Here is a 27359-nt window from a genome sequence, read left to right as displayed (position 1 = left end):
CGGTTGGCAGAACACTGAGAACGCTGACGCTATTGCGCCCTCTACTGCGCATGCGGGACACTTTCAGTTGGTTTGCCCGTTCACGCCCGTTCAGCAGTGACATACAGGTCGCATATGTTTGGAAGTGTGAATAGTCACTGCAAAAAAAAAAAAAAAAAAAAATCAAATTTGACAAAAAATCGGAATTGGGTCACTTCAAGCGGGTTGAACGCAACCCTAGTTAGCCAGAAACTGAAAGAGTTACAGTACCTTCTGGCTCAGTATCTAGGTTTGGCTAATGAACAGGCTAACATTAGCTTGTCAAGCTTCCAACATTACTTTTCAAAGATGGAAGGACAGTAAATATTTTTTTACATTTACTTTGTAGCTACAGCTAAATTTAAACTGTATTTATTTTATTTGACTTCAGGAAACAGTTTTTAAGCCCCTGCACTTATTTTGAATTTCATCATGGAATTTAACATTTGGAGTTTGATTTGGAATAAAAACTTGTTCCTAAAAATATCCACAGCTAACAATGACTCAAAGTTAGAAATATTACATTATAAAAGAAAACTGATTAAATAAAGTCGTATTATTTTAGTTCATGATCGCCATACTGAGCTGTCATGAGTCTTTCACTTTTTAAAAAAAATAATGAGTCATACCTGATCTATATTTAAACAGAGCATGCAGGTGTGGCTACATACAAGTGAGATAGAAAAACAAACATCAATTTTGTCTTCTCAAAGGTGAAAAATTATTTTTGTGCAACCTGGGATTGAAGCCAAACTACAGCCTACTCTGCAATCCTGCATGTAGCAGATAAGGTGGAGAAAAATAGATAAATGAAGCAGCTTTTTTTCTTTTCAGGAGACTTGTGATTTCTAAAGTGGTCAACATATTTACACAAGCACCATGCGCACATGATCGGGGCTTTTCTTCCTTAAACAGGTTAGTCAAAACCACATGGGTTCAGGCAAATAAATGACTCGCATGATCACTGCTGGAATGACGGGGAAATCTGATTAGGACATCAGCCTTTCACCAACTGTGCAACCAAAGTTTTTTCTGTTTCTCCAAGTATGAATAAAGTTGTCTTTTTACTGCATCACATGTACTTTAACTTAGGCCATTTATAAAAATTACATCCATGCGCACCATGTGATTCTGATGGTATAAATTTTGCACAGTCTCCAGGTTGTAATGCGTTAGTTTAGCTCGTTTTTCTCCCGACTCACTGCCATATAAACACAGAAATAAACAAAACAAAAAAGAGAGAGAAAATCAGCCTGCTTGGACAAATCAGGCACCATTTCTTACCGGTTTGATATCAATAATTTCATATAATTTGATAACCTAGTCAATGTATACTGATTCCAATTATTATCTACCAGCTTCAGGTTGCTTATTATCAACTGAAAAGAAATGTGGCAATGTGTCTCAAATAAATATAATCTACAAAGACATAGTCACTAAGTTATTTTGCTTTGATACGAGGTTATCATATTTCATAAGGATTGATCGATAAAAAGTGGGATTAGGATCACAATAAAAATGAGCGCCAAGATAAAAGTTTCAGAGAAAAAAACACAGTTAAATAAAAGACAGATTTGAGTTTTGTTATTATTATTTATCTAAATAAATAAAAAATAAATAATTGATTACTTTTCTTATTTGTTAAATATTAATTTATTAATGGGAGGTAATAAATTAATATTATTGATTTATCTGTGATATGATTTAATTTATTGGTGTTATTTATAGTTGATCAATAAATTCATAAATGACTAAAAGAGATGATTGATGGATCCTGATCAATGATGGATGGAGAATAAAAATCAAACCATATATAAATACTTTTCTGTGACACAGAGAGAGGCAGCTCTGTAACTTTTTGACTGTTTTTGAAGAAAAAAAAAATCAATGTTTTACTAAAATTTTAGGAAGAAATTTGAAGCAAAGTCTGTTGCTAATTGTAGTTTTTAAAGAGAAGCTGGAATCAGACAAACAGGAATCAGCAGGTCAGAGATTCAAGGAATATTGTTGATCAAAAACCGGCCAGAAAATCTCTTGACCTCTGCCCTTCCACTTCTTACACATATTGAAAAAACAACAACGGTTGGGACATTTCGTCCCAAGTAATGGACAAAGTCTCCACTCTCAAAAAGGAGAAGTCTTTATTTTTGTGACTGAGAAGTCTTCCGCTTGATGAAAACATTTAAGCAAATATGTTAAAAGAAAAACAACAACAACAGAGGTTTCAGGAACATGCCGCTTTTCTGATGGGAAGAGTCAAGAGAAGCACTTGTGTACTTGTGCAATATGTAAGTGAGTGGCAGCTCTGTTCTGTTACCACTGATCTCTGATGCAGACAGCCTGCATTGTTGGACTGGCTTTTCGTATTCTGACGCAATCGCTGGCACGGTGACATCACGAGTGTAAGTGTTTACGCCTGTTGCCTGGGACGGATCATAATGGCCGTTACTGAGCTTCACATACCAACACAGCATTACTGCTCCTTGTTGCTCCTGCTTCCAGCACACAGGGCTGGGCGTCCTAAAGGAACATCAAGCATCCGGAGAATCTCCAAGAGCACTTTATGTATAAGATAAATCCTCCAAACAATTGTTTATTTAACAGAGGAAAAGAGGAGAAAAGATATTTGCTCTTAGATGGTCATAAGTAATACTGAGAGAAAGGGAAAAAAAAAAAAAAAACAGGACAAGTTGATATTTTAGGAAATAGTTGGACATGCGCTCCTAGGTCTGAGGAATTTTAATAAACTTTGGCAAACTTTAATTGCATGAAAGTTCGAGAACAGGTTGTAATGTTCACTATCGAAAACAACCAGGGAAGTTTAGTTAAAAAAAAATTGGCTGAAAGGAGAGTTATCAAAAAGAAAATCTGCATGATTGCCATCGAGATGCTGAGTTTTCTTTTGAAGACTGCTCACTAAAGGACTTAGATGGACTGTAAAGGTATTTACACTTAGAGATTCCTCATTAAAGAAGCATAATTTATTTAGAAGTTGCTTTATATGCTTTCATAATGCATCAAACACAATGACTTTCTTATAGTGTGCAGCAACAGGCAAACACATTTTCCCCTTGAAACACAAACCTTAATGTTTGTTAAATGGGATTTCATGTAGTAGACCAACACAAAGTTGGAAAACAGAAGTGCTTTTTGCTGTATCCCCACAGCATAATGGTGCCACCTCTATGTTTTGCTGTGGAAATGGTGTGTTTAAAGTGATATACAGGGTTTAATTTTGAAGCTATACCAAAAAGTTGTTTTTTCCTCATCTGACAAAAGACATCCTTTCTGTGAACCCTTCAGACATTGACCGCGGTGCTGCTACTAAGAATCTAACATTCTCTTTCACTGGATGATACGTTTGGCCTTGTCTTTCTGTGTTTCACCCGTGTCTCTCTCCTGGCAGACAAAACTTTAGCTGGGACTAACTGCATGAACTCTTTTTATCCTACAACACCTTGAAAACTGGCTGGTGAAGGAGCTACCACTGACAATAACTCTTTACCTTTTGTTAAATTACAAAGAAAATACTTCTAGAACAGCACATCCGTGTTTCTTACTCTGTGTATGTGTGTGTGTGTGTGTGTCTGTGTGTGAGGTTTCTTTTTGTAAACTGGGGGTTTCCTCTCCACTGTCGACACAAACATGATTGGTATGAGGGATTGCCACAAAGTCAACCGCAATATGTAAGCCACAGTCCACTGTCAACACAAGTTTCTCCAGAAGGAGCGAATGTTGTAAAGTCCATCATTCGAACCAGTGGTTTCCTTAGATTTTCCATTTTTAAATAATAAACTGAACTTGCCATCAAAGAACACATGTAATCTTCTTGCATGTGTAATCCGTCTTTGTGATCGGATTGAATTGATTTCTTTTTGTAACGTGCCTTGAGATGATGTTTGTTATGAAATGGCACTAAATAAATACACTAAATTATTTTCACTTTTTTCAAAAAAAAAAAAAAAAAAAAACAGGGTTGGAAAACCACGTATGATTGCCCTTCCACTTCACATTTATGTTCTACTTCATGTTGGAGTCACATTCAACTGAAGTTTCTGACAGAGAAAAATGTAGAAAAGTCCCGGGGGGCGTAAATATTTTTATAAGGTGCTGCACATTGGAGCAGAAGCCTTTATTAATTCGCTCTGTGTGCTGAAACCCTCCACTGCCTGTTTGTGCCCTCAAGGCACAAATAGACGGTTATCAGGGCTGTGCAGTGCCAACACATTCAACGGGCCCTATACGACCAAACCACATTTGAATAAAACCATCAGCTGGTCGCTGTGCCCATACTCTGCAGAGAGCGTTGAATGTGTTCACCTTGACGTCTAACACAAAAATAACATCCTTGTTTGGGCGCCATGAACTGATGCAGTCAGTACTGATTGAATAAATTCAGTGCATCTGATGCAAATGTTATATTTATGGCTGAGCAGTAACCAGCAGGTGACTGTTGGTTATTTTTACTTAGTCAAAGACTGGTGGCAATAAAAGCACTAACATCTCTCATAGACTATTACTGATTTAAGATATTTTTCCTCAGATTCAGACACGACACTGAAACCGATCCCGGTCTGGTTCTAGTTGGAAACGAGTGGGATTTGTCACATGTAGATACAGTGTTGACTACTGCTAATAACATGTTGACAAAAGCATTTGTTTGATGTACAGAAACACTAAAGGAATGCAATCACGAGTAGAGATTCTCATACTATTTGTGAATCTGATTAAACGTGAAACTCTCTAACGTGCAAACTAGACGAGTTTACTAATGTTGGACTCTAAACTCGGCACATCCCCAGAAAATTTGACTTTCCAAGAAAAAATGCCAGCTTTTTTATGTTTGCTATTTCTGATTTGGATCACAGAAACAACAGTTTCCAATTACAAATCAAACATGACATTAAACAAATCAGTTGCTGGTTGTGGACTAGAAGCAGACAGTGCATGCACAAAACTTTCATTGGTGTGAGTAAATGTGGATGGATGCACTGTTGCTCAGGCAAGTCAAAGGATGTGAAGAAGTGACCAGGAAGCCTCATGCAAACTCTACAGGTAGCATAATTTGTTGTCATTTTTTGCACCACAGATACTTCATGCAAGAGTACCAGAGTAATTGGGTTTTCTTGGCAGTGTGGACTAAGGCTCCCCTACCTGGCTAACCGAAAGAGGGCTACTGAGTCTTATCCTCATTTGTAAGAAAGACGAGCTTTGTTGAGTGGGAATATTCTTTGTTTTCTATTTTAAACAGCGGTACTTTTATCAACATTTTTACAAAACAGCTTCTTGAGTCACACTTAAGTTATAATATTACTTTCGATTGCCCTCTTGACTTTTCCATAGTTCTTGTGCAATACTCGGTGTGTCTTTTAAAAGTTTGTCTTTCAAGACTGGCTGCTTTTCAGATCCTCACCCACTTCTTTTATCTAACCACCTTCAGAAGCAATACTTTTCAGAAGAATGGCTTCTGAAGATGGCTAGATCTTCAATGAATCACTTATCTCAGACACTTCTGTTGGATTACAAGCAATCCATCTTTTCATCAACCTCTCAGAAAGACAAATGTGTAACAGCTGTACCATCTGGCATCTGCCCCGCGGAGTTCAGGTGTAGCAGCATGGCAGAGGCGGATATTGTCATATTTACACAAGCAACTCTTTCTTAAAAAGTTTTAGGGGTAGTTTTGCTATACCATACCTTTGAGTTTTTCTTGTGTAATATTTCTGACTACTCTAACCATGGAAAGTAACTTTTAATTACATGTGTTCTCGAATGAAGACCAAGCTTGTTTTACCCAAAAATGCACCAGACACACCCCTATAATTTATGTTAAAGTGATACCTCTTCGTCATTTAAATCTATTGTCCTTCTGCTGTGCCTAATGTGCCATTTGGAGGTCAAGTGAATATATGGTAAACCATTTTATTTTATAACCATTTTATTACTAGAGGTACCTTAGCCTCTCTTAACACATGTTCATTGGTTTAATTAGACATAAGTTGAAAAAATGGATTTGGAAGCCAATTTCTTCTGCCTGAATTTGTTATTATGAAATTATTTTATGTATTTGTACTTCTCTTTCTTTTTTACTAGTCGTACTTGAATTTTGTTTTACTTTTACTTGAGTTAAAATATGTTCAAATAGTGCAACGTTTAAGTGCTCTACCCACCTTACTTTAGAATGGGAGCAGGGTAAACAATACCCTCCCGCCATAACTGTATTTAATTACATTTCAGAAGCTACTCACCAATAGAAAGGGACACCAATGAATGTGAAAACACAGAGTGAGTTTCTATCAGATCCTCAGCCATCTGTGGATGTCGGAAAAAGCTGAAACGACAAACACAGGTTCCAATAAGCGCAATTTAAAGCTGAAACTGAGAGACTTTGGGGAATCCAAATATTTCTGTGCCATGCATGTGTAAAATTCCTTCTGCACCACGTCAGTCTCTTTAAGTGGAATAACGGGAATATCTAGAGCCGCAAATCCGATTTAGCGACAACATGCATGGCAGAGATGCTAAACTATTGCGAGTTTTAAACGCTACTTGAAAAACTTACCAAAGCACAGCCCAGATCGCCGTGATAAAGCTGTGCACGAAGGATGTGGAGATATTTCTCCATTTCCACGAATTCCTGCTGGCTGACTCCGGGATGTGAAGCCTGCCGATCCCTGCGTTCACCAGCTTGAACAGGGCCACCGAGCTCCCGGTGGTTAAAATCACAGAGCTGAGCTCCATGGCTGAGATGCTGGTAGATGTTGCGAGGGTGATGATTCAACAGGCCAAAGCAGTCCACGGTGAGTGAGAGCGGCGTGAAGGCGGCGGGAGCCAACCACAGATCCACGGGCCAGACAGACGGACGACACAGAGAGATATTTTGGAGACCCGGAGCCAACGAGATCACGTTAACATGCCGCTTGTTGCCTGGCATTCACTGCTCACTGGGAATATTGGGTGGAGGGTTGCAGAAATCACACGATTACCGTGAAAAGAGAAAACGTGGAGGAGTGGGTTACATAAAATGATCCCCCGCTGATGGCAGGCTGGTGTTCCTCTGAAGAAGCGCTCCCTGTCCACAGGTAGAACCGATGAATGTAGGTGTGAAGCCGTGATGACAGTTGTGAAACCGCCCTTTTGTAAAACCTCTCCCCTCTTCAGCTTGTGTAACTTTTTGACATCAACAGAAACCAGGCAGCGGCCACACGCCCCGCCCTACTATAAAGGGGCGTGGCTTCTGGCGCGCTTCACATGTTGTGTTGCGTTCACGTACAGTGGGAAACAACAAACATCAATTACACAAGCTCAACCAAGTTGAAAAAAAAAAAAAAATAGAAGACATTTTTAGTTTCGCCAAACCCTGCAGTTGGCAGGTACCCTGTAATTTTTCAAGTCGGCAAAATTATTGTTTATAGTAAGAAAAATAATGTGATACCTCTTCTTCCAGCCTTAAATGACTGTTCTTTTCCTTATTTTCTTTGGTCACCAAGCCATGTTGTGTAGAGAATGTGATAGGCTGATGTTGATCTATGGAAAAGATTTGTATTTGGTACAAAATTAAAATACCACATTTCAACAGGCAGAGCATGGCGTTCAAGTTAAAAACAAGAGCATCTCTTCTTCTCAAAGTAGATTACTGAGATGTTATTTAAAGTACAATTCATGATTTATGATTTTTTTCTTACTATTTGTGAATAAGTGCATTTTTGTACACTGATAACAGATTTCTAAAAGCATAATTTGGTTGGATAGCTTTGTGTCTTTTTGTTTTTCTTTTTTTAATGAATTAAAAGCACAATTTATATGTATTTGAAAACTGCATACACTCTATCATCACAAATATGGATATAGATCTCTATGATTGATTGCAAAATTACCTACTCAATTGTGCATTACAGGTATTTGTGGATTTTTTAAGATTATTTCAAATATGTGTCATGCTTTGGTTACATGACATTTGTCCTTGAACTGTGAGAAAATGTGTCAACATTGCCTCTTATCTAATATCATCTTTATCAGCTAAAATGGCTTTATACATAACATGTAACCTACATGAAAGACATGCCTGTTACCTAATATCTTTCTACTTCTAATACTGTTCATTAAAATAATTAAATAGCAAAGTGATTAGAAGTTGATGGGATTTATTTTGGTCTGTTACATTTTTCCAAAACACAACATTTCCTGTTTATTTTTGTGGATTATGGTTACAATACCCATTTAGTAACCATTTGAAGTCTTTGTCTAGTGAAGTCTTTAGAATATTATATAATTAGCAAAGTAAATCGTGTAACACAACTAATGGTTTTAAGCATACCAACAATATTTTTTTCATTAATTCACAGACACAACATATTTTTATTTATGAGCTGTCTGTAATTTCAAATGATCAAGATCATCAGGTCTGAGGCTATTTAGAAACCATCAACATAACCAACAAAATCAAATTAAAAGGGAAGCAAATGAAAGGGTACAATGATGAAGTTGTTACAATAAATATAATAAAGTAATATACCAAAATCAGACATGATCCATCAATAACTAAACAATTAAACAATTAAAAATGATGAAACTCTAAAAGGATAATGGTGGCCAAAAACAGAAATAAAGTAATAATAATAATAATAATAATAATAATAATAATAATAATAATAATAATAATAATAATAATAATAGGGTCAGTGTTTGATTATTTTGAATAAAGAGTTGGTTTATCATATCACGAAGAACCAGAAAACGTTAGGAAAGACTTTCTACCAGAAGGCGTAATTTACATACAGCTCTTAAACGCAACCAACCTCGTGTGTTCAGGCTCAGTGGAGTTATGTGAAGTTATGTGTGACTCTAAACCACCCAGGACAAACACTGCTGTGTTTTTTGGCTACAGGTCTTTATATACCTGGACTGATTGACTGAAGGCTGACCCTCGGAGATGTTTCACTGCGTCTTCCTTCGGTGCCCTTTTCATTCAATAAAGCGCCTTCCAGCGGACATGAATGATAGCTGTAGTTTTTGGAGAAATTGCGACATCTTTTGGCCAAGAAAAGCGAAGCATTGCAACAGGTTGTTATTATACTTGATTATATATTTATATTAGACTTTTGTATGTCATTTTTTTGAAGTAGCCATAATTTCCTTGCGTTCGTGTCTTGCACTCTGCTTGTATTGTATTTATTATTATTATTATTATTATTATTATTATTATTATTATTATTATTATTATTATTATTATTATTATTATTATTATTATTATTATTATTATTATTATTGCTATTATTAAGAAATCATCCATAGTTGCGACTGATTTAAAATATGTAGGTGCTTCATATTGTCTTAATATTGTCAGAAATGTGGTCGCACAGTGTTAGCGCATGCGTGTTAGACAATACAATGTAGCGTCATTCCCTCCTGCGTCTGTCTGCTCCATATCAAAGCCGTCGTACGATCATAGGAAAAGAGCGTTTATATCGGTGAGGGAGGTGTTACTAAGAGATTGACATCCAAGTTTAAATGATTATTGATAATAAGACAACAGAAATGTCATCTACTGTAAAATAAACGTTTGTGTAGTAACTTTTTCAAATAGACCCCTTCTGATGTTAAACCAAAAAAAGGAATAAAGTCCTCTTTGATTGGGTGAAAGTTAGTTTGATTGTGAAACATTTCATAAACAATTTCAAGTTTGAGTTCTCCAAGTATTCATCTCCAACCAGTCAGATTTTCATTGAAATATGCGTGTTATTAATTCTGACGTTTTAAAGTTGACGTCGGAACGACTAACCCGTTGCCAGGCAAACGTCTCCAAGAGACGCTGTTCAAACATTGTCTCCTCCGACGCCATTTTCGCCGACGCTTGAATGGTGCGGAGACCGTGCTGTTGCGGGAGGAACTCACTGGTTGTTTCTGCTGAGCGTCATGCGGGCTGGTTTCTCAAAAAAGGTTACATAGGCGGGCAGGAAACCAGTTTGTAGGAGCGGCTACTTCAATTCTGACCGCTGTCTGGCGAAACTACTCAGGTAAGCATAGTACTAATACAGAAAAGTCTGCGACAGCTGTAGCACTGTGTTTGTCCTAATTTATGTTCGGAATATCACAAGCAAGTTCTCAGTTTTGGTATGATAACTTTAGTAATAATTTTGAGCCAAATTGTCAAGCCTAGTGAAGAATATTTGTTGCAGCTTACACTCAGATTTCAGGTATTAACATTGTTTTACAGTTAGTATTATAGATTTTATCAACTGCTCAAAAGTGTGCGTTTGATTTTCTTTTTGTTACTTATCCATAATTAAAATGCTGAATTGTCGTGTATGATAGTGCTCAAATAACATAGTGACGTCACTATGTTAAAATAAGTTTGAGATTCTTCAAATGAAATGGGTTGAACCATGTAAATGTACAGCAGATATAATAACAGGTAAAACATGGAATAAATCTATCATCAGCAGTAGCATATTTTATTTATTTTGAAGAACATAAATTAGACACTGCTGTACAGTTGTAAGCATGAACTAATTGAAACAAACGTTTTTTTGTTCGCTGCATGTTCCCTACAAGTGTGTATAAAGGTCCTCCATAAATCATCTGTATCACTGCTGCAACAATGGGAGTGTTTGCTTAATAATTTGCATGACCAAGCATGTTCCATCCAGCCTGAGGGTGTATAAGAGCCATTAATAATAGTGTGCAACTGCTGTAACAATGGCTGTGTTTGGATGTCGACATGTAGGAGAATGAACCAAGGAGAGGAGCAAAGTGAAAAGCAGGAGGAGCTGACCATACTGGTTTGTCAGGAGTCTGATCTGCATGATGGACAGTGAGTAACAACTTGCCAGTCACTGAAGGATAAAGATCAGATTTTAGACCTTTTTATGTATTTCAATGACAAAAAAATTGTCTCAACTGTCCTTTTTTTTGTTGCATTTTTTGTGTTTTTGCAGGATGAAGGCGGTAACTGTGGAGGACCAGAAGGTGCTGTTGGTCCGTACCAAGGGTCAGTACAGCGCAGTTGGAGGCAGGTGTACCCACTACAATGCCCCGCTTATTATGGGTAAATCAGTTTATGTCTAGATTATTGTTAGCATTTTCAATCTGCACAAAATGTGACCAAATTGTGATTATTAACCTCCCAGGAACACTGGTTGGAGACAGAGTGAGGTGTCCTATTCATGGAGCCTGCTTCAATGTGAAAACAGGAGACATCGAGGACTATCCAGGCCTGGACTGTCTGCCAACATACAAGGTAGAACAATAATAAAACAACATTTAACTGCAAAATGAATCCCCTTCAAAAAGTGTGTGTTAAATAAGAGTCCGTTTTTTTTTTTATTTTTTGTTTTTTTCTGTGACTTGGTGGAGTCTCAAAAGCCTCAATAATATCTTTATCATTTTCAGGAAGATGAATTTCAGTTAAGTTGTTTCTCACCTGTTCTTGAATTTCTTTACATCAGGACATGTTTTTTTATTTTATTTTATTTTTTTTAGATTATTTAGCCTGCTATATTGTCAGACAGGTTCTATCTAAGCGTTTTGTTTAATCTATAAACAGTAATCAGACCAGGGCGGGGCTAGTGAAATTGAATAAGCAAAAAAAAAAAAAGAAAAAGATCTAACAGACATTTCACTTACACATAACGGCAGCTTGGTTTGGACGTAGTTTTTCTCTTGAAAAATAAAACCGTCATTTGAAAGCTGTTTTCGTAATTCTCGATTTTATCTGTGACTGATATTAAAATGAGTTTGACCATTCCAAACAACTGAGTGTGAGAGAAAAATAATAAAAAAAAATGTTCATGGCATTTTCGAATTAAAAGTACAGATAATATTAAAGTAAAACATGTTCTAAGATGTTTCACTCAGAAGTAGGAAATTTTAAGTGTCCGTCTACATAGAAATGTACCGATAGTTCATGCTGCTTCCCATCTCTCTAAAAGTAGTTCCTCAATCGATAGTGTGCTGTGGTGAACATGGTATTTTAAAACATGAATTGGCTCTTTCATTCAAATTATTTGTTTATGTTAATTTGACAGGTGAAGGTGCAAGATGGCAATGTTTATGTTTCTGTTGACAAAAAGGTAAGCCACATAAGTGACGAGGATCTCAAATGTATACAGTGTCCTTTTATTTAGTGTTGAATCATTTATAATTTGTTGCCCTCAGTCTTTGAAGTTGACTAAGAGGATGAAGGAGATGTGCACTGTTAAGCCCGACGTCAAACACACCATTCTGCTTGTGGGAGGAGGTAAGTTTGGTCAGCTGTTCCTAAATTAGCAACCAATATGCAAACAGTCGTAAAAGTTTGGAACATGTCAAATCTCGAGCACAAATCTGATATATTTCAGGCCCTGCCTCACTGGTCTGTGCCGAGACTCTTCGTCAGAACTGCTACCAGGGTCGCATCATCATTGTTACCAAAGATAGCCTCCCTCCGTTTGACAAACCCAAGCTAAGCAAAGTGAGAAACTTCATCCAAAAGCTCCACTGTCACTGTCACTTTAAGAAAAAAAATGCATTTTCTCTTTGTTTTCGTTGTCTTCAAGGCTATGGATGTGGAGAGCAGCAGCATCCTCCTGCGGCAGCATGACTTCTATGAACAACACGGGATAGAAATGTGGACAGGGAAAGAGGTGAGAGCCAGAACCAACCAGCTACAAATGCATGTGACTTGCTGCCATGTTGGATTGAGCCGTTTCTACTCGCTCCGTGTTGCAGGTGGTCTCTGTGAACTCGGCCGATAAAGTCGTGAAGATGAGCGACGGCACCTCGCAGCGTTACGATCAGCTCCTCATCTCAACCGGCTGCAGGTGAGTCTCGGCATCCTGAAAGCAAATTCTTGGTGCTCTAAAAAAAATAAAAATAAAATAAACATGAATTAGAATATTTTTAATGTCTGCAGAGCGTGCCCTCTCCAGTGTCCTGGATCAGACTTGAAGGGGGTACATCTGCTGCAGACTTATGCAGACGCCAAAGAGATTCACGCATCATCTCTCGGCAAGAGAGTTGTTGTAATCGGAGCGTCCTTCATAGGTTATTATTGAGACTTTAACCACTAGTTTATTCAGTTATGATGATAACTTTTCTTATATGTAAGCAATGTTCTACACAGTAAATATGCAGACGACCGGATTGTTTTTCATTTGTAAAACAGGCATGGAGGCAGCTTCATACCTGTCGGACAAAGCTGCCAGTGTGGTTCTGGTGGGTCCCACCAAGTATCCTTTTCAGAAGTCTCTGGGGCCGGAGATTGGCAAGATGACCATGAAGGTGAATAGGAGCTGAAAACTCATTTTAACTGCTAAATGCTTTCTTTTTTCTTTTTTTTTACATTTGTATTCATCTCATCAGCTTTGCTTATTTTTGTTGTTTTCTTACTGTAAGATGTTGGAGGAAAAAAAAGTGAAGTTCGTCATGAACAACAAAGTGACAGAGATCAGAGGAGAGAATGGAAAGGTAACTCAGTTTTTATTGTTTAGCTCTAAACACACCTGTAGAGTTTTTTTTTTTTTTTTTTTTTACACTTATTGGTTCCCATGTCAAAGATTTGTAAAAATATTTGAAATAAATTCTTTTAATTTGGGGGCATTCATTCAGGACTTTTCAACAGTGATAAGAAAGTTACACCATGAACTATGACAAACAGAATTTAATCATCACTAGTGCAGAGTAAATTAGACTAAAGTCCAAGTCCAACTACCTGTTACGATTCAACCAACCCAAATGTAACATCAGTCTTTCTAATGACAGACCAGGAGTTTGTTCCCTGACTTTCCCATTAATTACTCTTTTTATGACGCATTCAGGTAAAACTGGTAACTAAAGCTCCACTGACTACTTTGTGAAATTCTGATTAAAATCTAATTGTCAGAGTATTTTAGCTTTGTTTGATCACTGCTGAAAAACACACACAAACACATATCTTTTTTTCTATTTCTATGATTATGCAGCAAAAACGTACAGAAGTTTGACTTTAAAACCAAGATATGTACAGAACCATCATTTTTATGTACCTTATCACCCCTATGTTGTTCATTTCTTCAGTAGACATTGTAATGTAAACAGAAAGAACCCTGCTAAATTCTTGCATAACCTCTGAAATGTATTGCATGTTTTGTTGTCCATTGCCCTTTTTTTAGGTGAAGGAGGTGGTGCTGGGTGATGGTTCAGTCTTGGAAGCTGATGTGGTAGTTGCAGGAATTGGTAATTATTTTTGTTTTATTGCATAACCTTGTGATAATAAATGTATTTATTTAAAAAGGGAAGAGCAATGACTTTAATTATTAACCTCTTTCATTTTATGTTCCAGGTGCAATTCCCAATTCAGACTTTCTGACAGGAAGTAATGTGGCAGTGGATTCAAGAAAGGCAGTTATTGTTGACAAGGTAACATTCAAAATACAGGAGAGCATCGGGCAAACTGAGATCTTTGTGATGGAAAAATATATATTTTTTTTAAATCAAGAATGTTTTTTACAAAAATATATATACACTGAAAAACAGAAACTTTCCTAAATCTAGTCCCAAAAAAAGAAATCGTCACAGCCTACTTATAGAAGAACCCTTGTGTTATTCGGTTTCACATAAACATTATTTTCCAGCTGGCACCTAAAGTTGTTGAGCCAGATTTGTCTTTGTGATGCAATGGTTAAGGCAAACAGACAAGCTAACCAAGGCATCACTTACATGGACAAGAGCATTATAAAAGTAGGAAAAATTAGAAAAATATGTTTAAAAATTACTTTCTGTTTTGTGGTGCATTGCCAGAGAGCTAAATGTTGATTATGTATGGAACAGATCAAATTATGGTGCGGAAGGTCTTAGTTGACAGCATCCATTAATAATTTGTTTACATGAAAGGAGTTCAGTTTTTATTTTTGATTTTCAGAGGTTATTTGTCTCTGGTGAAGGCGACACATTGGACTCATTATCTGCTCCATCTATTCTCTTAGTTCATGAGGACCAATGTACCAGATATCTTCAGTGCTGGAGACGTTGTCTCCTTCCCTCTGACCATTCGTGGGGACCAGAGGGTCAATATCGGTCACTGGCAGATGTCCCATGCTCACGGTTAGACACTTTTCTATTTATAAGATCTTTTCCTTTCCTTCATCTTTTTAAGCTATGTTTTTATTGCACATGTTTTTACTTTGTCTTGAACTCTTAATTTTGTTTCTACCACCAGGAAGAGTTGCAGCTCTGAACATGCTGAATAAACCAACAACAATTGAGTCGGTTCCTTTTTTCTGGTCTGCATTGGCTGGAAAGAGCATCAGATACGCAGGTAGAGTAATTAATACAAAGTCTCAAAAACCTTTTTTAGTTCACAATAAGCTGAATTTAATCTCCATTTCACTTTTATTTGTTCTTTTCAGGTTATGGTGAGGGCTACACAGAAATCATAATTAAAGGCAAACTGGAAGAACGGAAATTTGTGGCCTTATACATAAAGTGAGCAGTTGTGGAGCGACTCTTTGTGCAGTTGGGGATAAATCTGTTCTGGTCCTGGTGACGTTTCTCCTGTTTGTGTATCTGACAGGGACGAGGTGGTGGTTGCTGCGGCCAGCATGGCGTTTGAGCCCGCCGTGTCTCGTGTTGCAGACCTGCTGGATCAAGGCAAAGCCATAACAAAGACTCAGGCTCAGTGAGTCACAGTTTGCATCTGTACAAACTAAAATGCACGCTACGCAGTAGCTTTCAACTTATTTCAAAGTTGAAAGCTTTGAAATAAAATATCTTATTGCAGAGGTAGAATTTTAGATGGGAAAAATTAGGAACAACTCCAACTTTTTTTTAAGTAGCTATTCAGATATAATAGTTTCTGACTAAGTCAGTAATGGCACAGTTAGCAGGGACTCTTGACTAGTCATGTGTAAAGTAATGACAACCAAAGCATCAAAGCAGGTATTTTTGACTAGATGATTTGTTTGAGAAAACAACGGAAATATTTAACTTTAAAAGACAAGAAGACAGGTTACATTTATTTGGGATGTTGTTAAATCTTAATGGTAACGACAGACTATTTTTGACATGTTTAAATAGCTTAAAGCCTGCATGGAAATGAAATTGATATTCAGGTTATTGACATTAATGTTCTGTGTAATAACCATCTTGCTGATGTTTGCAGATCTGAAGACCTGAGTTGGCTGGGGATATAACTGGTTGTCATCAGGAGCAATCGATGATGTTGTCTCCATCTCTTTTTCTTCTGTCTTTCTCTGCAGTGCCTAGATTGATCTGTCCATTTACAGTCACAGGCGTGGCGGTAAACTAATCAAATTGTTTTTTTTTCTTATTAAGCCGTGCTGTTACCATAGCAGCAGCTAAACCTTTAATGTTTAATGTTTGTTGATCATGCAGACTGAAGGATTTAATTTACCTGTAATCAGAATAGAATAGAATTTATATATATATATATATATATATATATATATATGACTGATAATTTCAAAATGATATTTATTATAAACAAATAAATAACAAGCAATCACATGCAATATATTAATCGATAACCTATAAATGAGCGCAGAAAGAATTTGAATCAAATAGCACAGACTTGTGCATTGAAAAGCCTGATGGCAACAGGTAGAAATGACTTTCTGTGGCGTTCCGTGGTGCACTTTGGCAAAATGAGGGTAATAGGGTAGTTAAGTTTTTGGTGCTGGTTATTTTCTACTTTTAAAAATCAAAAATCAATATGCATTTCTCTCACTCTCTCTCTATGGTGATTGTGTTTGTCATATGCAGCCTAAAATGTAAATTATTAAAATGTTTACTGACTGCCCATCTGGCATTTACATAAGCAGCTCCTTAAGATCAGGACGTTTACAGAAAACAAAATGAAGATTGTGACATTTTTCTGCTTCTAATAAAAAAGTACCTGATACCAAATCTGTTTTTTCTCCTCTAGTCATTTCTCAGATAGATAGATAGATAGATGGATAGATACTGTGTAAAATCTCAACCCGTAGCTATACTCCAGTTCTGCATTAAAGTTGTTACAATAAAAACCAAAGATTTCCTAATCTATGCAATGTACTAATGTAACGTTTTGTAGCCAGTTAGCAAACTCAAACTTAACTAAATATAATTCCTTCATTCATTCCTTCACAGACATTACAGGCACAAATTAAATTACATGAATTAAACATTTTTTAAAGTTAAATTAAACGTGTGTACTATTTTTTCTCAGCAGGTTGCAGCTGCCTGTTTTATCTGGACGTTTTGGAGCACTGCCTCATTGAGGACCCCCATCGGTCAGCCAGCAGGACTGAGTTGAGGTGACGGTCCTGACCAGAATAATTAATAACTGTGGTCACATTATTATGCAGCCCATAGGATAATATTTTTGTTTTTTTGTCACATTAAATGTTTAAAATCATAAAACACCTTATATGAATACAAAATACAATTTTTGATATATGATGATGGCTTAATGATGATGGTTTATCTTTGTTAAGTCGTGGGCTAAAATTCCACCACAATGCTGTTAAGTCATAAAATGGATAGTAAAAATAATATTATACATTTAGACAACCTCACCTTGAAATAGTGCGAGGAATCAAAGTCCAGCTGATCTGGAAAGTCGGGAATAGTTCAGCTGTAGATCACAGCAGCACCTAACCTCCCTGGTTGCTGGGGCAACTTAAAGACCCAGTGCTCTAATTATCTGAGCTACCCCATTCATCCGTTCCACCTTGTGGTAATGCGCATGCGCACATCGATGCTACGTCACATACTGATTACTCAGCAGATTTCTTATCACCGATATATAGACGTTTACGTTTACAGATTTACTTGCGGAAAATTGATGGAACGGGAGCTTTTAATTCAGAAATCTTCCCATTTTGTCTGAAACTTATGTTTGTATTGAACCAGCAATTAGAAAACATGCTTCTGTTACATGACAGTTTACTGCTCTAATGTAATGGGGTTTAAATGTTTTCTTCTCTGAAAAACACACCAGCAATAAATCTCAGGCTCTGAAAGGAGTGAAGGGATTATTTAAATCCACAAGGGGGCGTCCTGAACTGTCTTACACTAAAGAATGAGCACGAAAGAGATTTAAACCCAACCATAGTTAATATTTTAGCATATAAAATATGACATTAGTTAGTGTTAAGGAAGAGTATTCTATCTAAAATAGTTAACTTTGGAAAAAAGTTTGGCTCTCTCTTCCTCTGGATCCCAGGTCCTCTCGGCGGGCCGCGTGTGGCCACAAGGAAAACAACAATGCGTGTTGACGTCACAGAATTACAGAGTTTAATCCAATATAAGATTATGCATAAACTTAGAAGTAAGACAATGCACAAACTTACACCAGAAACTGCAGAACAACGGAGACATACATTCATTTACCTGACATAAATGTAAAGAAGAAGAAAAGCAAAGACGTGCAAAGACATCTTTGGAGAGTTGCAAGATCAAAATCTAATGTGTTACTTCTGTGTAGAAAGTTTTATCCTCTTGTATTTAATTTATTCAAATAAGGCGTACATTTGCTCCTCCAACCAGGAGCTATCTCTGACCCTCTATCTGAAGCCAGGAACTCCTGCCGTGTTTACGGCCTTTCACAGATGAGTGTGAAAAGCTGTAACTTCCACTGTATTGTTTTCTCACAGACAAAAGGCAGTTCAAACGATCCTAGCAAACCATCTGCTGTAACTACAGGTAAATTAAAGGTCAAAAAGTCAGAATACATTACTAAATTCAAAACCACAATTAGGCCATTTGAATCAAGACATGTTAAGTTTTAAAACTAACTTATTTTAAATTTATTTTCTCAACATTAGACACAGAAAATTAAAATTTTAACAGTTTGTTTGGTGATAAATTTAAAGTTAATACAATTGCTTTGAGGTCTGTTAAAGGGATCAGCATAATTTCTGGTTTACAGTTCAGTTGAGTAAGGGATTCTGAAATTAACCAAAAAATCTATTCTAGAACGTAATGAACCAGCTCTGTTTGTCCATGTAAAGTCTCTTCTACCTGGATTGTTAATTCCCCAGATATCAACAAGGCCTCTTTCATTTATGAAATCAGATTAAAAAAAAGAGTTCCCTGTAATTTTTTCCGGCCATCTATCAATTTTGTTGTCAATAGTATAATTAAAATCTCCGTCCAGTATTATTTTAACTTATCAATACTATCAATCAAATTATTCAGTGTTTGAAATAACTGTTTGTTTTGTCTCATGCTTGAATAGCCATAAGTGTTTACCAACAGAAAAAAATTGGTGACGGTAATAGAAAACTATCTACATATAATGACCATTTGAGTCCGATTGAGTAAGAATAACCATTTCATTAAATTTGTGCTTAACGCTTGTATTATGTTGAGAAAAAATACATTTATTATGTTGCGGGTAATTTTGACCCGCATCGTGTAATCAACACAAAACAGACAAAAATTAATTTAACCCAATAATAACTTTATCTTAGATTATGCAATCACTTAGAAGACATAAGAAGAATAAATATTCAAAACTATACTAAGCAACTTCTGATTTTAATTATTCCTTTTTCACTAACACTTTTTCGTTAACTGTTTAACTTGCCTCGTTTTTGGGGGGTTTTCAATGTTTGACATCTTCAGTATTCCCCACATGATGGACAGAATGTGACTGTGTGCTTTCTGCAGATGAACTTCTTGCATCTCACACAAGAGGTACTTGTCTTAATGTCATCTCGGGAGGGACAGATTTGGCATCTTTTGCGTTTTTTTGCACATTTATCCAGAGGATCCATCGTGGGTTGATCAGATGCCCTGACTTGGACATTTGCAATGACAGCTGCAGCAGCTGGAGATCGAGCTGGCCTGGCCTGGTTCTGGATCTTGGGAGTGACAAGTGCTTTGCCTAGTTCTTCCAGGAAAATTCGACGTCGGTACAACTTGCTGGCATTCCAATGCTGGTTGATCTCAATCCACAGCACATAGGCATTGTAAGCAGACACGTCCACAATGTTGTAGAAAACCACCAACGGCCAACGGGTAGACTTGCGCTGGCAGCTGTATGTTGCTGTGACTTTGTCAAGATTGTCAACTCCTCCTTTGGTGGAGTTGTAATCCAGGATCATTTGCGGCATCATGTCCTCTCTGGTGCTTAGCGATGCATCTTTGTGCATTGTGCTCATCACAAGAATGTTCTTGTTTCTCTTTGGGCAGTAAGAAACAAGAGTTGTATTCTCTGTGAAAGTAAATTTTGAGGAATGCAGAGGTCTTCCTTGCATCTTCAGAATCTCACTGGGAAGTTCCGGTTTATTTTTTCTGACTGTCCCCAACATAGTCAGCTTCCTCTTCTGAAGTTCAACTCCAAGCCGATAGGATGTAAAGAAGTTGTCACATGTAATGTTGTGACCCTGCAGCCCTTCAGTCATCTCCAATACCACACGCATTCCCTGATTCTTCTCAGGTGGTCCTTGAAGTGGCTTCCCAGTGTATACTTGCATGTTCCACGCATAACTGGATTTTGCATCGCAGGCTGCCCATATTTTGATGCCATATTTTGCAGGCTTGTTTGACACATGCTGTCGAAAAGGACAGCATCCTCTGAATGGAATGAGGCTCTCACCAACAGTAACATGTGGGCCAGGATTGTACAACAATGGCAGAATTTTGACCCATTTATCCCAGACATCTCTGATCGCTGCAAGTTTATCCTTCTCACATCGACCAGCTCTGGTGTCACGGTTGTCAAATCGGATCACACGAGAGATCCTGTGAAATGTCTCCAAAGACATTGTTGCTCGGAAGATTGGTCTTCCGTACTCTTCATTCCATAAACTTGCAGTTGCTTCGCCCTTTGACCTGTATACTCCAGCTAATACCAGGATTCCAATGTAAGCATGCAAGTCAGATGGATCCAGTGGCTTCCATTTTTCTTGAAAGACATGCCTCCCCTCCAAGTTGGTCATATCGAGGATTATCTTCTCTATGGGTGGGGATATGAAGAGCTGAAATGCTGATTCAATATCATCAACTCTTGTCAAAGCGAATCTTGTAGGACCAGGGGTCATTTTGAGGACATAAGAAGATGATAATCTAGCTTGGCTTTGGTGTGGTGATGTTGACCATTTTATTTGACCATCTTTAGATGTCAATGTCCCCTCTGTGGATGGCAATTTTTGCGTTTCTTGGTTTTCATTTGATGAAGGGACACTGGCAGACTCGTCCTCTGAATCCTCGTCATCATGGGAAAATTGACAATCATCAATGACATTGTCCTCTGGCTCTGAAGCATCCTCAGTCTCTGAAATCGCTTCCTCTACATCACTACCCCAGTACATAAGCTGTGATAAAGCTTCTTCAGCTATGAATCGCATGGAGCTCATTTTTTGGTCTATTTCTCAAAGAAAGGGCATGAAAACAGGACAGTGGCGAGAAAGTCCCTCTTTCACACACACCTGGTTCTGAATGGCTCTTCAGAAGTAAAATAAAGTACATCAAAAATACTTTTTTTTTAATATAGGATAACCAGGCACTTTGATCAGCACAAAAACTGAAATCGGGTCAAATTGACCAGAAACATAATACAAGAGTTAGAGTTCCAGCTGAATGGCTGTTTCCATGGGACATCCATAAATCCTCGCCCCTTTGCGATTTCCAGAAGTTGTAATCTTCATTAGTGGAATGGGATTCCTGAACCAATCAAAAGTCTGCATCAAAGTTTTTTTTGCGTAAAGAAAAACTGTATTTCCTGTAGTAAGCCTCGAGCGTTAACTGAAATAAATTTTCAAGTAGAAATGTTTAACAGGAACAATCGGGGGGAAAAAAGTCTAAACAGTGACTTAACTCCTCTTAAATTGGATGAAACAAAGCGTAGCTATTCTCCCTTTAAAAGTGGGCGAACAACAAACACATCCGTTAGAATATTTCTTTGCTTTGAGCTAAGGCTCTCGCTCCGACGAAATGTGCGATCTTTTTCTCCTCCCTTGCCTTTTGGGTGATGGGCCACAGCCGATTTCTTTTGTCGCTTTTCTCCGGGGTCAGGTCTTCATGGAGCGCAGTTTCCTCTGTGTCAGGTAGTCCGTTATGCGTTATGTCGGCTACAGCAGACAACCATCAGCTCTCTGTCTGCTGCTGTAAAACAGCTCAATGGGAACGGCTCTTCCCGCTAACACAGCGGTGAGCTCTTCCTGGATCTCTCCTGAGTGGGCGTGTCAAAAAAAACAACAACAAAAAAAAAAAAAAAACCCGGCGGAGTAAGACTGAGACGAGGCCCTTCGTTCTTTGCGGTGACTTCTAGGAAAAACGCAGCGTTTGTTTGCTCATGCTTCTCATTCGGCAAGCTCAACAGCTTATCTGCCACAGTCCTTCTTGTCTGCTCATAACAGCCAGACTCGATGCCCGACAAAACACTCCTGCTGCTTCGACACCAGTTTGTAAGAGCGGCTGCTTCAACTCTGACCGCTGTCATTTAAGCATAGTCTTAATGCACTGAAGCACTGTCTGTGTCTTACTTTATGCACGGAATATCATAAGCAAGTCCTCATTTTGGCAATTGCTAGGAAACAGTACGATAACTTTGGTAATAAATTTGAGCCAAATTATCTGTCAAGCCTAACTAAGAATGTTAGTTGTAGCTTACACTCAGATTTCAGGTATTAACATTGATTTACTATATTATAGGTTTCATCAACTGTTCAAGATCGTGCATTTGAATTTCTTTTTACTTATTGTGTAAAGAAATAAAAAAAATGTAATAATCAAGTATGTTTATACTTTGAGTGAGTTTTGCAAATATTGTAACATATCAAATATGCTTCATATTGCTAAATTTTGTATTCTCATTATAGTTTGAAATGTTCCAGCTAATGATAAGATAACGTTATTTGCATACCACAGTTAGATAAGGAGTGCAAATTGTGGCAGAACAGGTTGCAGCAGGTCAGTATGTTCTAAGCAGCAGAAGTAAAAGGTGAAACATCTGAGAAAGCACAACTCCTTAAATGGCTAGCAGCCAAGAGTGGCGTGTTTTATGCAGGAGAGGATTTGACTGGTATAGTTTGTGTGTATGGGAATAGTTGGAGGGGTTTGCGATGTCTCGGGGTGCGAGGATGAGAGATAAAAGTATGAAGTCCGCAGCACTCTCGCACTCAGACACGACCTCCTCCTGCAGGGACTCATTGCTGTCCGTGTTTGTGGGTGAGTTGCGTCTCCATTTGCCCAAATGCATTGATTTAATAAATGTCTTATTGAATGATTTTACATTCTGGTTTGTGGCTCATTTTTGTGTCATTTTTGTGTAGCTTAAAATATAAATGATTTAAATCTTCACTGGCTGCCCAGCTGGCATTTACATAAGCAGCTTCTTACGGTCAGGATGTTCACTGAAAACAAAATGAAGATTGTGACGTTTTTCTGCTTTCTTCTGTTGTGTTACAATGTGAACCAAATATCAACATTAGAGTCAAGGCCGTAGCGAATGAATGGGAAATATTCACTGTATGTTCAGGTTTAAAAAAAATAAAAACCCAACTTGTAACATTTGAAGTATTACTATGCCTTTATTTTTTCTTAATAGCTGTCAGACCTGATTTTCTCTTCACAGTATCACTTTGATCACTCACTGTTACAAAATCTATTACAATTTATAAAGGTTATTTATTTAAGATTTCCCCATCTATGCAATGTGTTAATGTGACGTTTTGTAGCCAGTTAGCAAACTCAGACCCAACTAAATATAATTCCTTCATTCATTCCTTCACAGACATTAGTACTCATTGGCACAAATTAAATTACAAGAATTAAACATTGTTAAAGTTAAATTAAACGTGTGTAGTATTTTCGTCTCAGCAGGTTGCAGCGGCCTGTTTGTTTTATCTGGACGTTTTGGAGCACTGCCTCATAGAGGACCCCCGTCGGTCAGCCAGCAGGAATGGGTTGAGGTGGCAGTACTGGAAAGAATAATTAATAACTGTGGTCACATTATTATGGAGCCCATAGGAAAATATTTCTGCATTTTTTTTGTCACATTAAATGTTTAAAATCACAAAACACCTTTTATGAATACAGAATACAATTTTTGAAATACGGCCCAACAACCATGATGGTTTATCTTTGTTAAGTCGTGGGCTAAAACTCCACCACAATGCTGTTAAGTCATAAAATGGACAGTAAAAATAATATTATAGATTTAGACAACAAAGTCTAAAACATGTTTTCATGACCCACTGTGGACCTAGAATAATAGATTTACAGCATTTAACCAAAACAAACTCATACTCTGAGTTACCTGTGGTGTTGGCTCAGAATCAGACTTCTGTTCATCCAACATCCTGACTGTAAAATCCGAGGAGAATCTGGAAACCTGGATAATCGCTGCCATCTCTGCGTCTACCTCCACTTCCACATCTTTCTGCACATAAAAAAACAAAAAAGTGGTTATCAATGCAGAATCTGGTACTTTGTTTTGTGAGACTAATTAACATCCTGTTAATAAATGTCTGAGTAAATATCGATAAGACAGCTTTTTTTTTTTTTTGGCCTCCTCACCTTGAAACAGTGCAAGGAATCAAAGTCCAGCTGATCTGGAAAGTCGGGAATGGTTCCCTTGTAGGTCACAGCAGCGCCTGACCTCCCTGGTTTCTGCAGCAACTTAAAGAGCCGGTATGTTCCTGAAGCATACTTGATGTCACCTGAAAAACAAAGAGCTTAGAGGAGTGTCGGTGCTGCCTGAAAGTTTCCTGTTACTACCTGCTTTTTCCTTGAGTTGGATGTTGTGGACCTCGATATGGCTTGCTGAGACCAGACGTGGAGTGCTGAAGCCCACGCTGTGGGCCAGCGAGATGAGATCTTTCCAGAACAGAGAGCCACCCATTCCCTCACCTGGAACAGCAGATGAATGTGATTCTAACCAGTGGAGTTTTGCATGCGATGATTCACTTTGGTTCCTCTGAAGCTTTGTAACTTTACCCCACAGGACTGGATCCTGCTTCATGTGGTCTGGAACGACGCTGCTGGCGTACATGTCACTGAAGTACAGCTCCCCTCCATCCTGTTAAAAAGGAGGAAGAGTTAGAAATATAAAGCTGAGTCAAGTTGAACACATTAATGCGGTAACTCTTTAAGCTAACCTTCAGAACATTGTAGGCTTGTTGTAGTACTGCTGTTTTATCAGGACAGAGACAGATCACACAGTTGGAGCTGAAAAAAGAGAGATTATCCTCCGTTATCAATCAGATCACTTTAATTGGCTAAAAGGATCAAAGCTGAACTCTTAACCTACATCAGAACATCCATCGAGTCTCTCTGTATCCCTGCTTCGCCGAGCTTTTCCATGTATCCCTGGATAAATGAGACATTGGGCTCCTCATAGCCGAACTTCTTCTGATGATACTCGACAAATTGACGGGATGCCGTGATCTACAGAAACATGGCCGAATCAGCTGCAGAAAAAGCACAGGGAGGAGGTGCTAAGGCCTCAGATGAGTGCATCTTACCAGCTGCTCTGTCATATCGATGCCCGTCACTTGTCCATTCGGCCCAACAAGTTTGCTGAATGCAAAAGAGTCTCGTCCCGATCCACTACCGAGGTCCAGAACTCTGCAGCCCTCGAGCTTCGCTGGAAACGGAAGGCCGCATCCGAAGAATCTGGAAAAGCGCATTAGTGATGGAAGGATAGAGTGCCTTACTCCCTTGATCTTTTCCACATGTTCCCTTCAACATTACAAACACCATTGTATTTTATTGGGATTTTTTGTGAGAGACCAATAAAAGGCAATGCACAAAGGTCAAGTGGAACTAAAAGAGTAGTTTTCAAACTTTTCACACAAATGACAAATCTGAAAAGTCTGGTGTGCATTTGTATTCGGTCCACCTGAATCAGTACTTTGTTGCTGCAATTACACTTGCAAATTCTTTGGGATTTCTCGTTTTATATAATAAACCTCGAGGCTTATCCTGATACAGAATGTTCCCATAAAAATGCATTGTCATCATTACTTGGACTTAAGCAGCAGTACCTTTTGATGACTTCAGGGTGAATCAGACTTAGGGCCTCTGTTAAGCTCCTTGGCAGGTTGCTGCAGGCCAAACTGCAGGAAGTAGCACTAGTTTGCAAGTCACAGGAAGACTCCAGGCGACAGCCATAGTACTTCTGAATAGGTACATAATTTTTAATACATAAATTATTTTTAAACATCCTATTGGTTGCAGTTTTTAAGCAAATGAAGCTAAAGTTGAGTTAAAGTTACAGATAAACGGGTTTATTTAGTGTTCGATTTAATTTTGCTTGAAATTATCACAACCAAACAAATTACATTAGTAAAATAAATGTAAAAATAGTTAAATTCAATTTAGGATAGTTTTATGTACCATAAACATGTCTGTATACGCTATATTAATTTGCAGATTCACAAAGTAAAACTTTCAAAGAAAACAAACCCTCTACTGTAATAAGAATCAAAGGGCAACAAGCAGCTATTATGTAACGTCCGCAAAATATTTGGAAAACTGTTCAATGAAATGAGGACAAAGCCGCTCGGAGTCTGATCCACAATAAACACTACAGTACCTTCAGATTCTCCCGCACGTCGTCACTTTTCAACATTCTGGTTTAAAAACAGACACAAACTACCAAGAAGAAAAAGCAGCACTGGGCAATAGTATGTCTATGATAAAACCCACACTGAGGTCAGAACACGTCCTTTTCCGCCTTCACTTTTCAGAATAAAAGCTCCAACACATATAGAACTTTATTGTCACTGTGTAGCACTGCGAATGTTTTTTGTGCTTTGACTTCCCCAGTGTGCTTCAGAAGAATAATAACAACATGAAAGAACTAAGAAATCGTAAATAGATAAAAAAGAGAGAATAAAACACCGATTTATTAAATATATAATATAGCTAATTAAAAAGCGCATGTAAAAGGTCCTGCTCCTCATAAATGTTTTATGGATGAACCAATACGTTTGTTTTGCATATATATTAACCGCATTTTGTAACAAAATAATAACATATAAAAGTTAACTAAAATGGACTCATAGAAATGAACTCCATCCATCCATCCATTTTCTGAACACCCTTGTCCCTCAGTGGGGTCGGGAGGGGTGCTGGTGCCTATCTCCAGCTAACGTTCCGGGCGAGAGGCGGGGTACATCCTGGACAGGTTGCCAGTCTGTCGCAGTAGAAATGAACTCCGTAGACAAAAACAATAATTGAAAAAAAAAGAGTTGAATTAAAACGCTTTTTTTGTCATAACGAAAGACTAAAGCTTTTAATTGCTTTAATAAGGTCGTATGCCTGTGTAAAGAGTAAATTAATAATGAGCCCTACTCATTATAGTTTATCTTTTGTTTTGTTTTTTGTCTGGTTAAAATGTAATCTAACTACCTTCAAGCGGCAGTGATATG

At 37.8% G+C, this 27359-nt stretch overlaps 3 protein-coding genes and 1 long non-coding RNA gene across 5 annotated transcripts; 1 reads left to right on the top strand and 3 right to left on the bottom strand.

Annotated features, from left to right (window-relative positions):
• Nucleotides 1–9338: 9338 nt before the first annotated feature.
• Nucleotides 9339–16343, top strand: aifm4 (apoptosis inducing factor mitochondria associated 4). Of its 2 annotated transcripts, none has more exons than XM_015033515.1 (19): nt 9339–10034; nt 10745–10831; nt 10956–11065; nt 11148–11257; nt 12045–12089; nt 12175–12256; nt 12357–12469; nt 12555–12641; nt 12727–12818; nt 12911–13041; nt 13163–13278; nt 13393–13464; nt 14148–14211; nt 14318–14394; nt 14961–15078; nt 15194–15292; nt 15384–15459; nt 15548–15652; nt 16136–16343. In XM_015033515.1, exons 2-19 carry the CDS (start codon nt 10749–10751, stop codon nt 16164–16166), a joined length of 1611 nt encoding a protein of 536 aa, XP_014889001.1. In that variant the 5' UTR covers nt 9339–10034; nt 10745–10748; the 3' UTR covers nt 16167–16343. The 2 variants fall into 2 exon arrangements, with proteins under 2 accessions (XP_014889001.1, XP_014889002.1); XM_015033516.1 differs by lacking the exon at nt 9339–10034 and adding an exon at nt 10113–10214.
• Nucleotides 16344–16424: 81 nt separating this feature from the next.
• LOC106948069 (uncharacterized) lies at nt 16425–18216 on the bottom strand. The gene is made up of 2 exons (XR_001425103.1): nt 17551–18216; nt 16425–17297 (listed from the first exon to the last, which is right to left on the bottom strand). It is a non-coding gene; the product is annotated as an uncharacterized LOC106948069 (long non-coding RNA).
• A 1203-nt stretch (nt 18217–19419) lies between these two features.
• On the bottom strand, nt 19420–22628 carry LOC106948066 (piggyBac transposable element-derived protein 3-like). Its single transcript, XM_015033514.1, has one exon. It carries the CDS (start codon nt 21336–21338, stop codon nt 19599–19601), a length of 1740 nt encoding a protein of 579 aa, XP_014889000.1. The 5' UTR covers nt 21339–22628; the 3' UTR covers nt 19420–19598.
• An 865-nt stretch (nt 22629–23493) lies between these two features.
• On the bottom strand, nt 23494–26652 carry LOC106948068 (arsenite methyltransferase). Its single transcript, XM_015033517.1, has 10 exons — nt 26522–26652; nt 25971–26104; nt 25449–25599; nt 25235–25371; nt 25083–25152; nt 24922–25003; nt 24703–24834; nt 24502–24644; nt 24242–24364; nt 23494–23903 (listed from the first exon to the last, which is right to left on the bottom strand). Exons 1-10 carry the CDS (start codon nt 26555–26557, stop codon nt 23826–23828), a joined length of 1086 nt encoding a protein of 361 aa, XP_014889003.1. The 5' UTR covers nt 26558–26652; the 3' UTR covers nt 23494–23825.
• Between the last annotated feature and the right edge of the window lie 707 nt (nt 26653–27359).

Source organism: Poecilia latipinna, unplaced genomic scaffold (assembly GCF_001443285.1).
Source record: "Poecilia latipinna isolate Pla-1442-1.1 unplaced genomic scaffold, P_latipinna-1.0 Scaffold270, whole genome shotgun sequence".
Taxonomy (NCBI): domain Eukaryota; kingdom Metazoa; phylum Chordata; class Actinopteri; order Cyprinodontiformes; family Poeciliidae; genus Poecilia; species Poecilia latipinna.
Note: the sequence above shows the minus strand (reverse complement) of the source record. Positions and strands in the feature narration are given on the sequence as shown.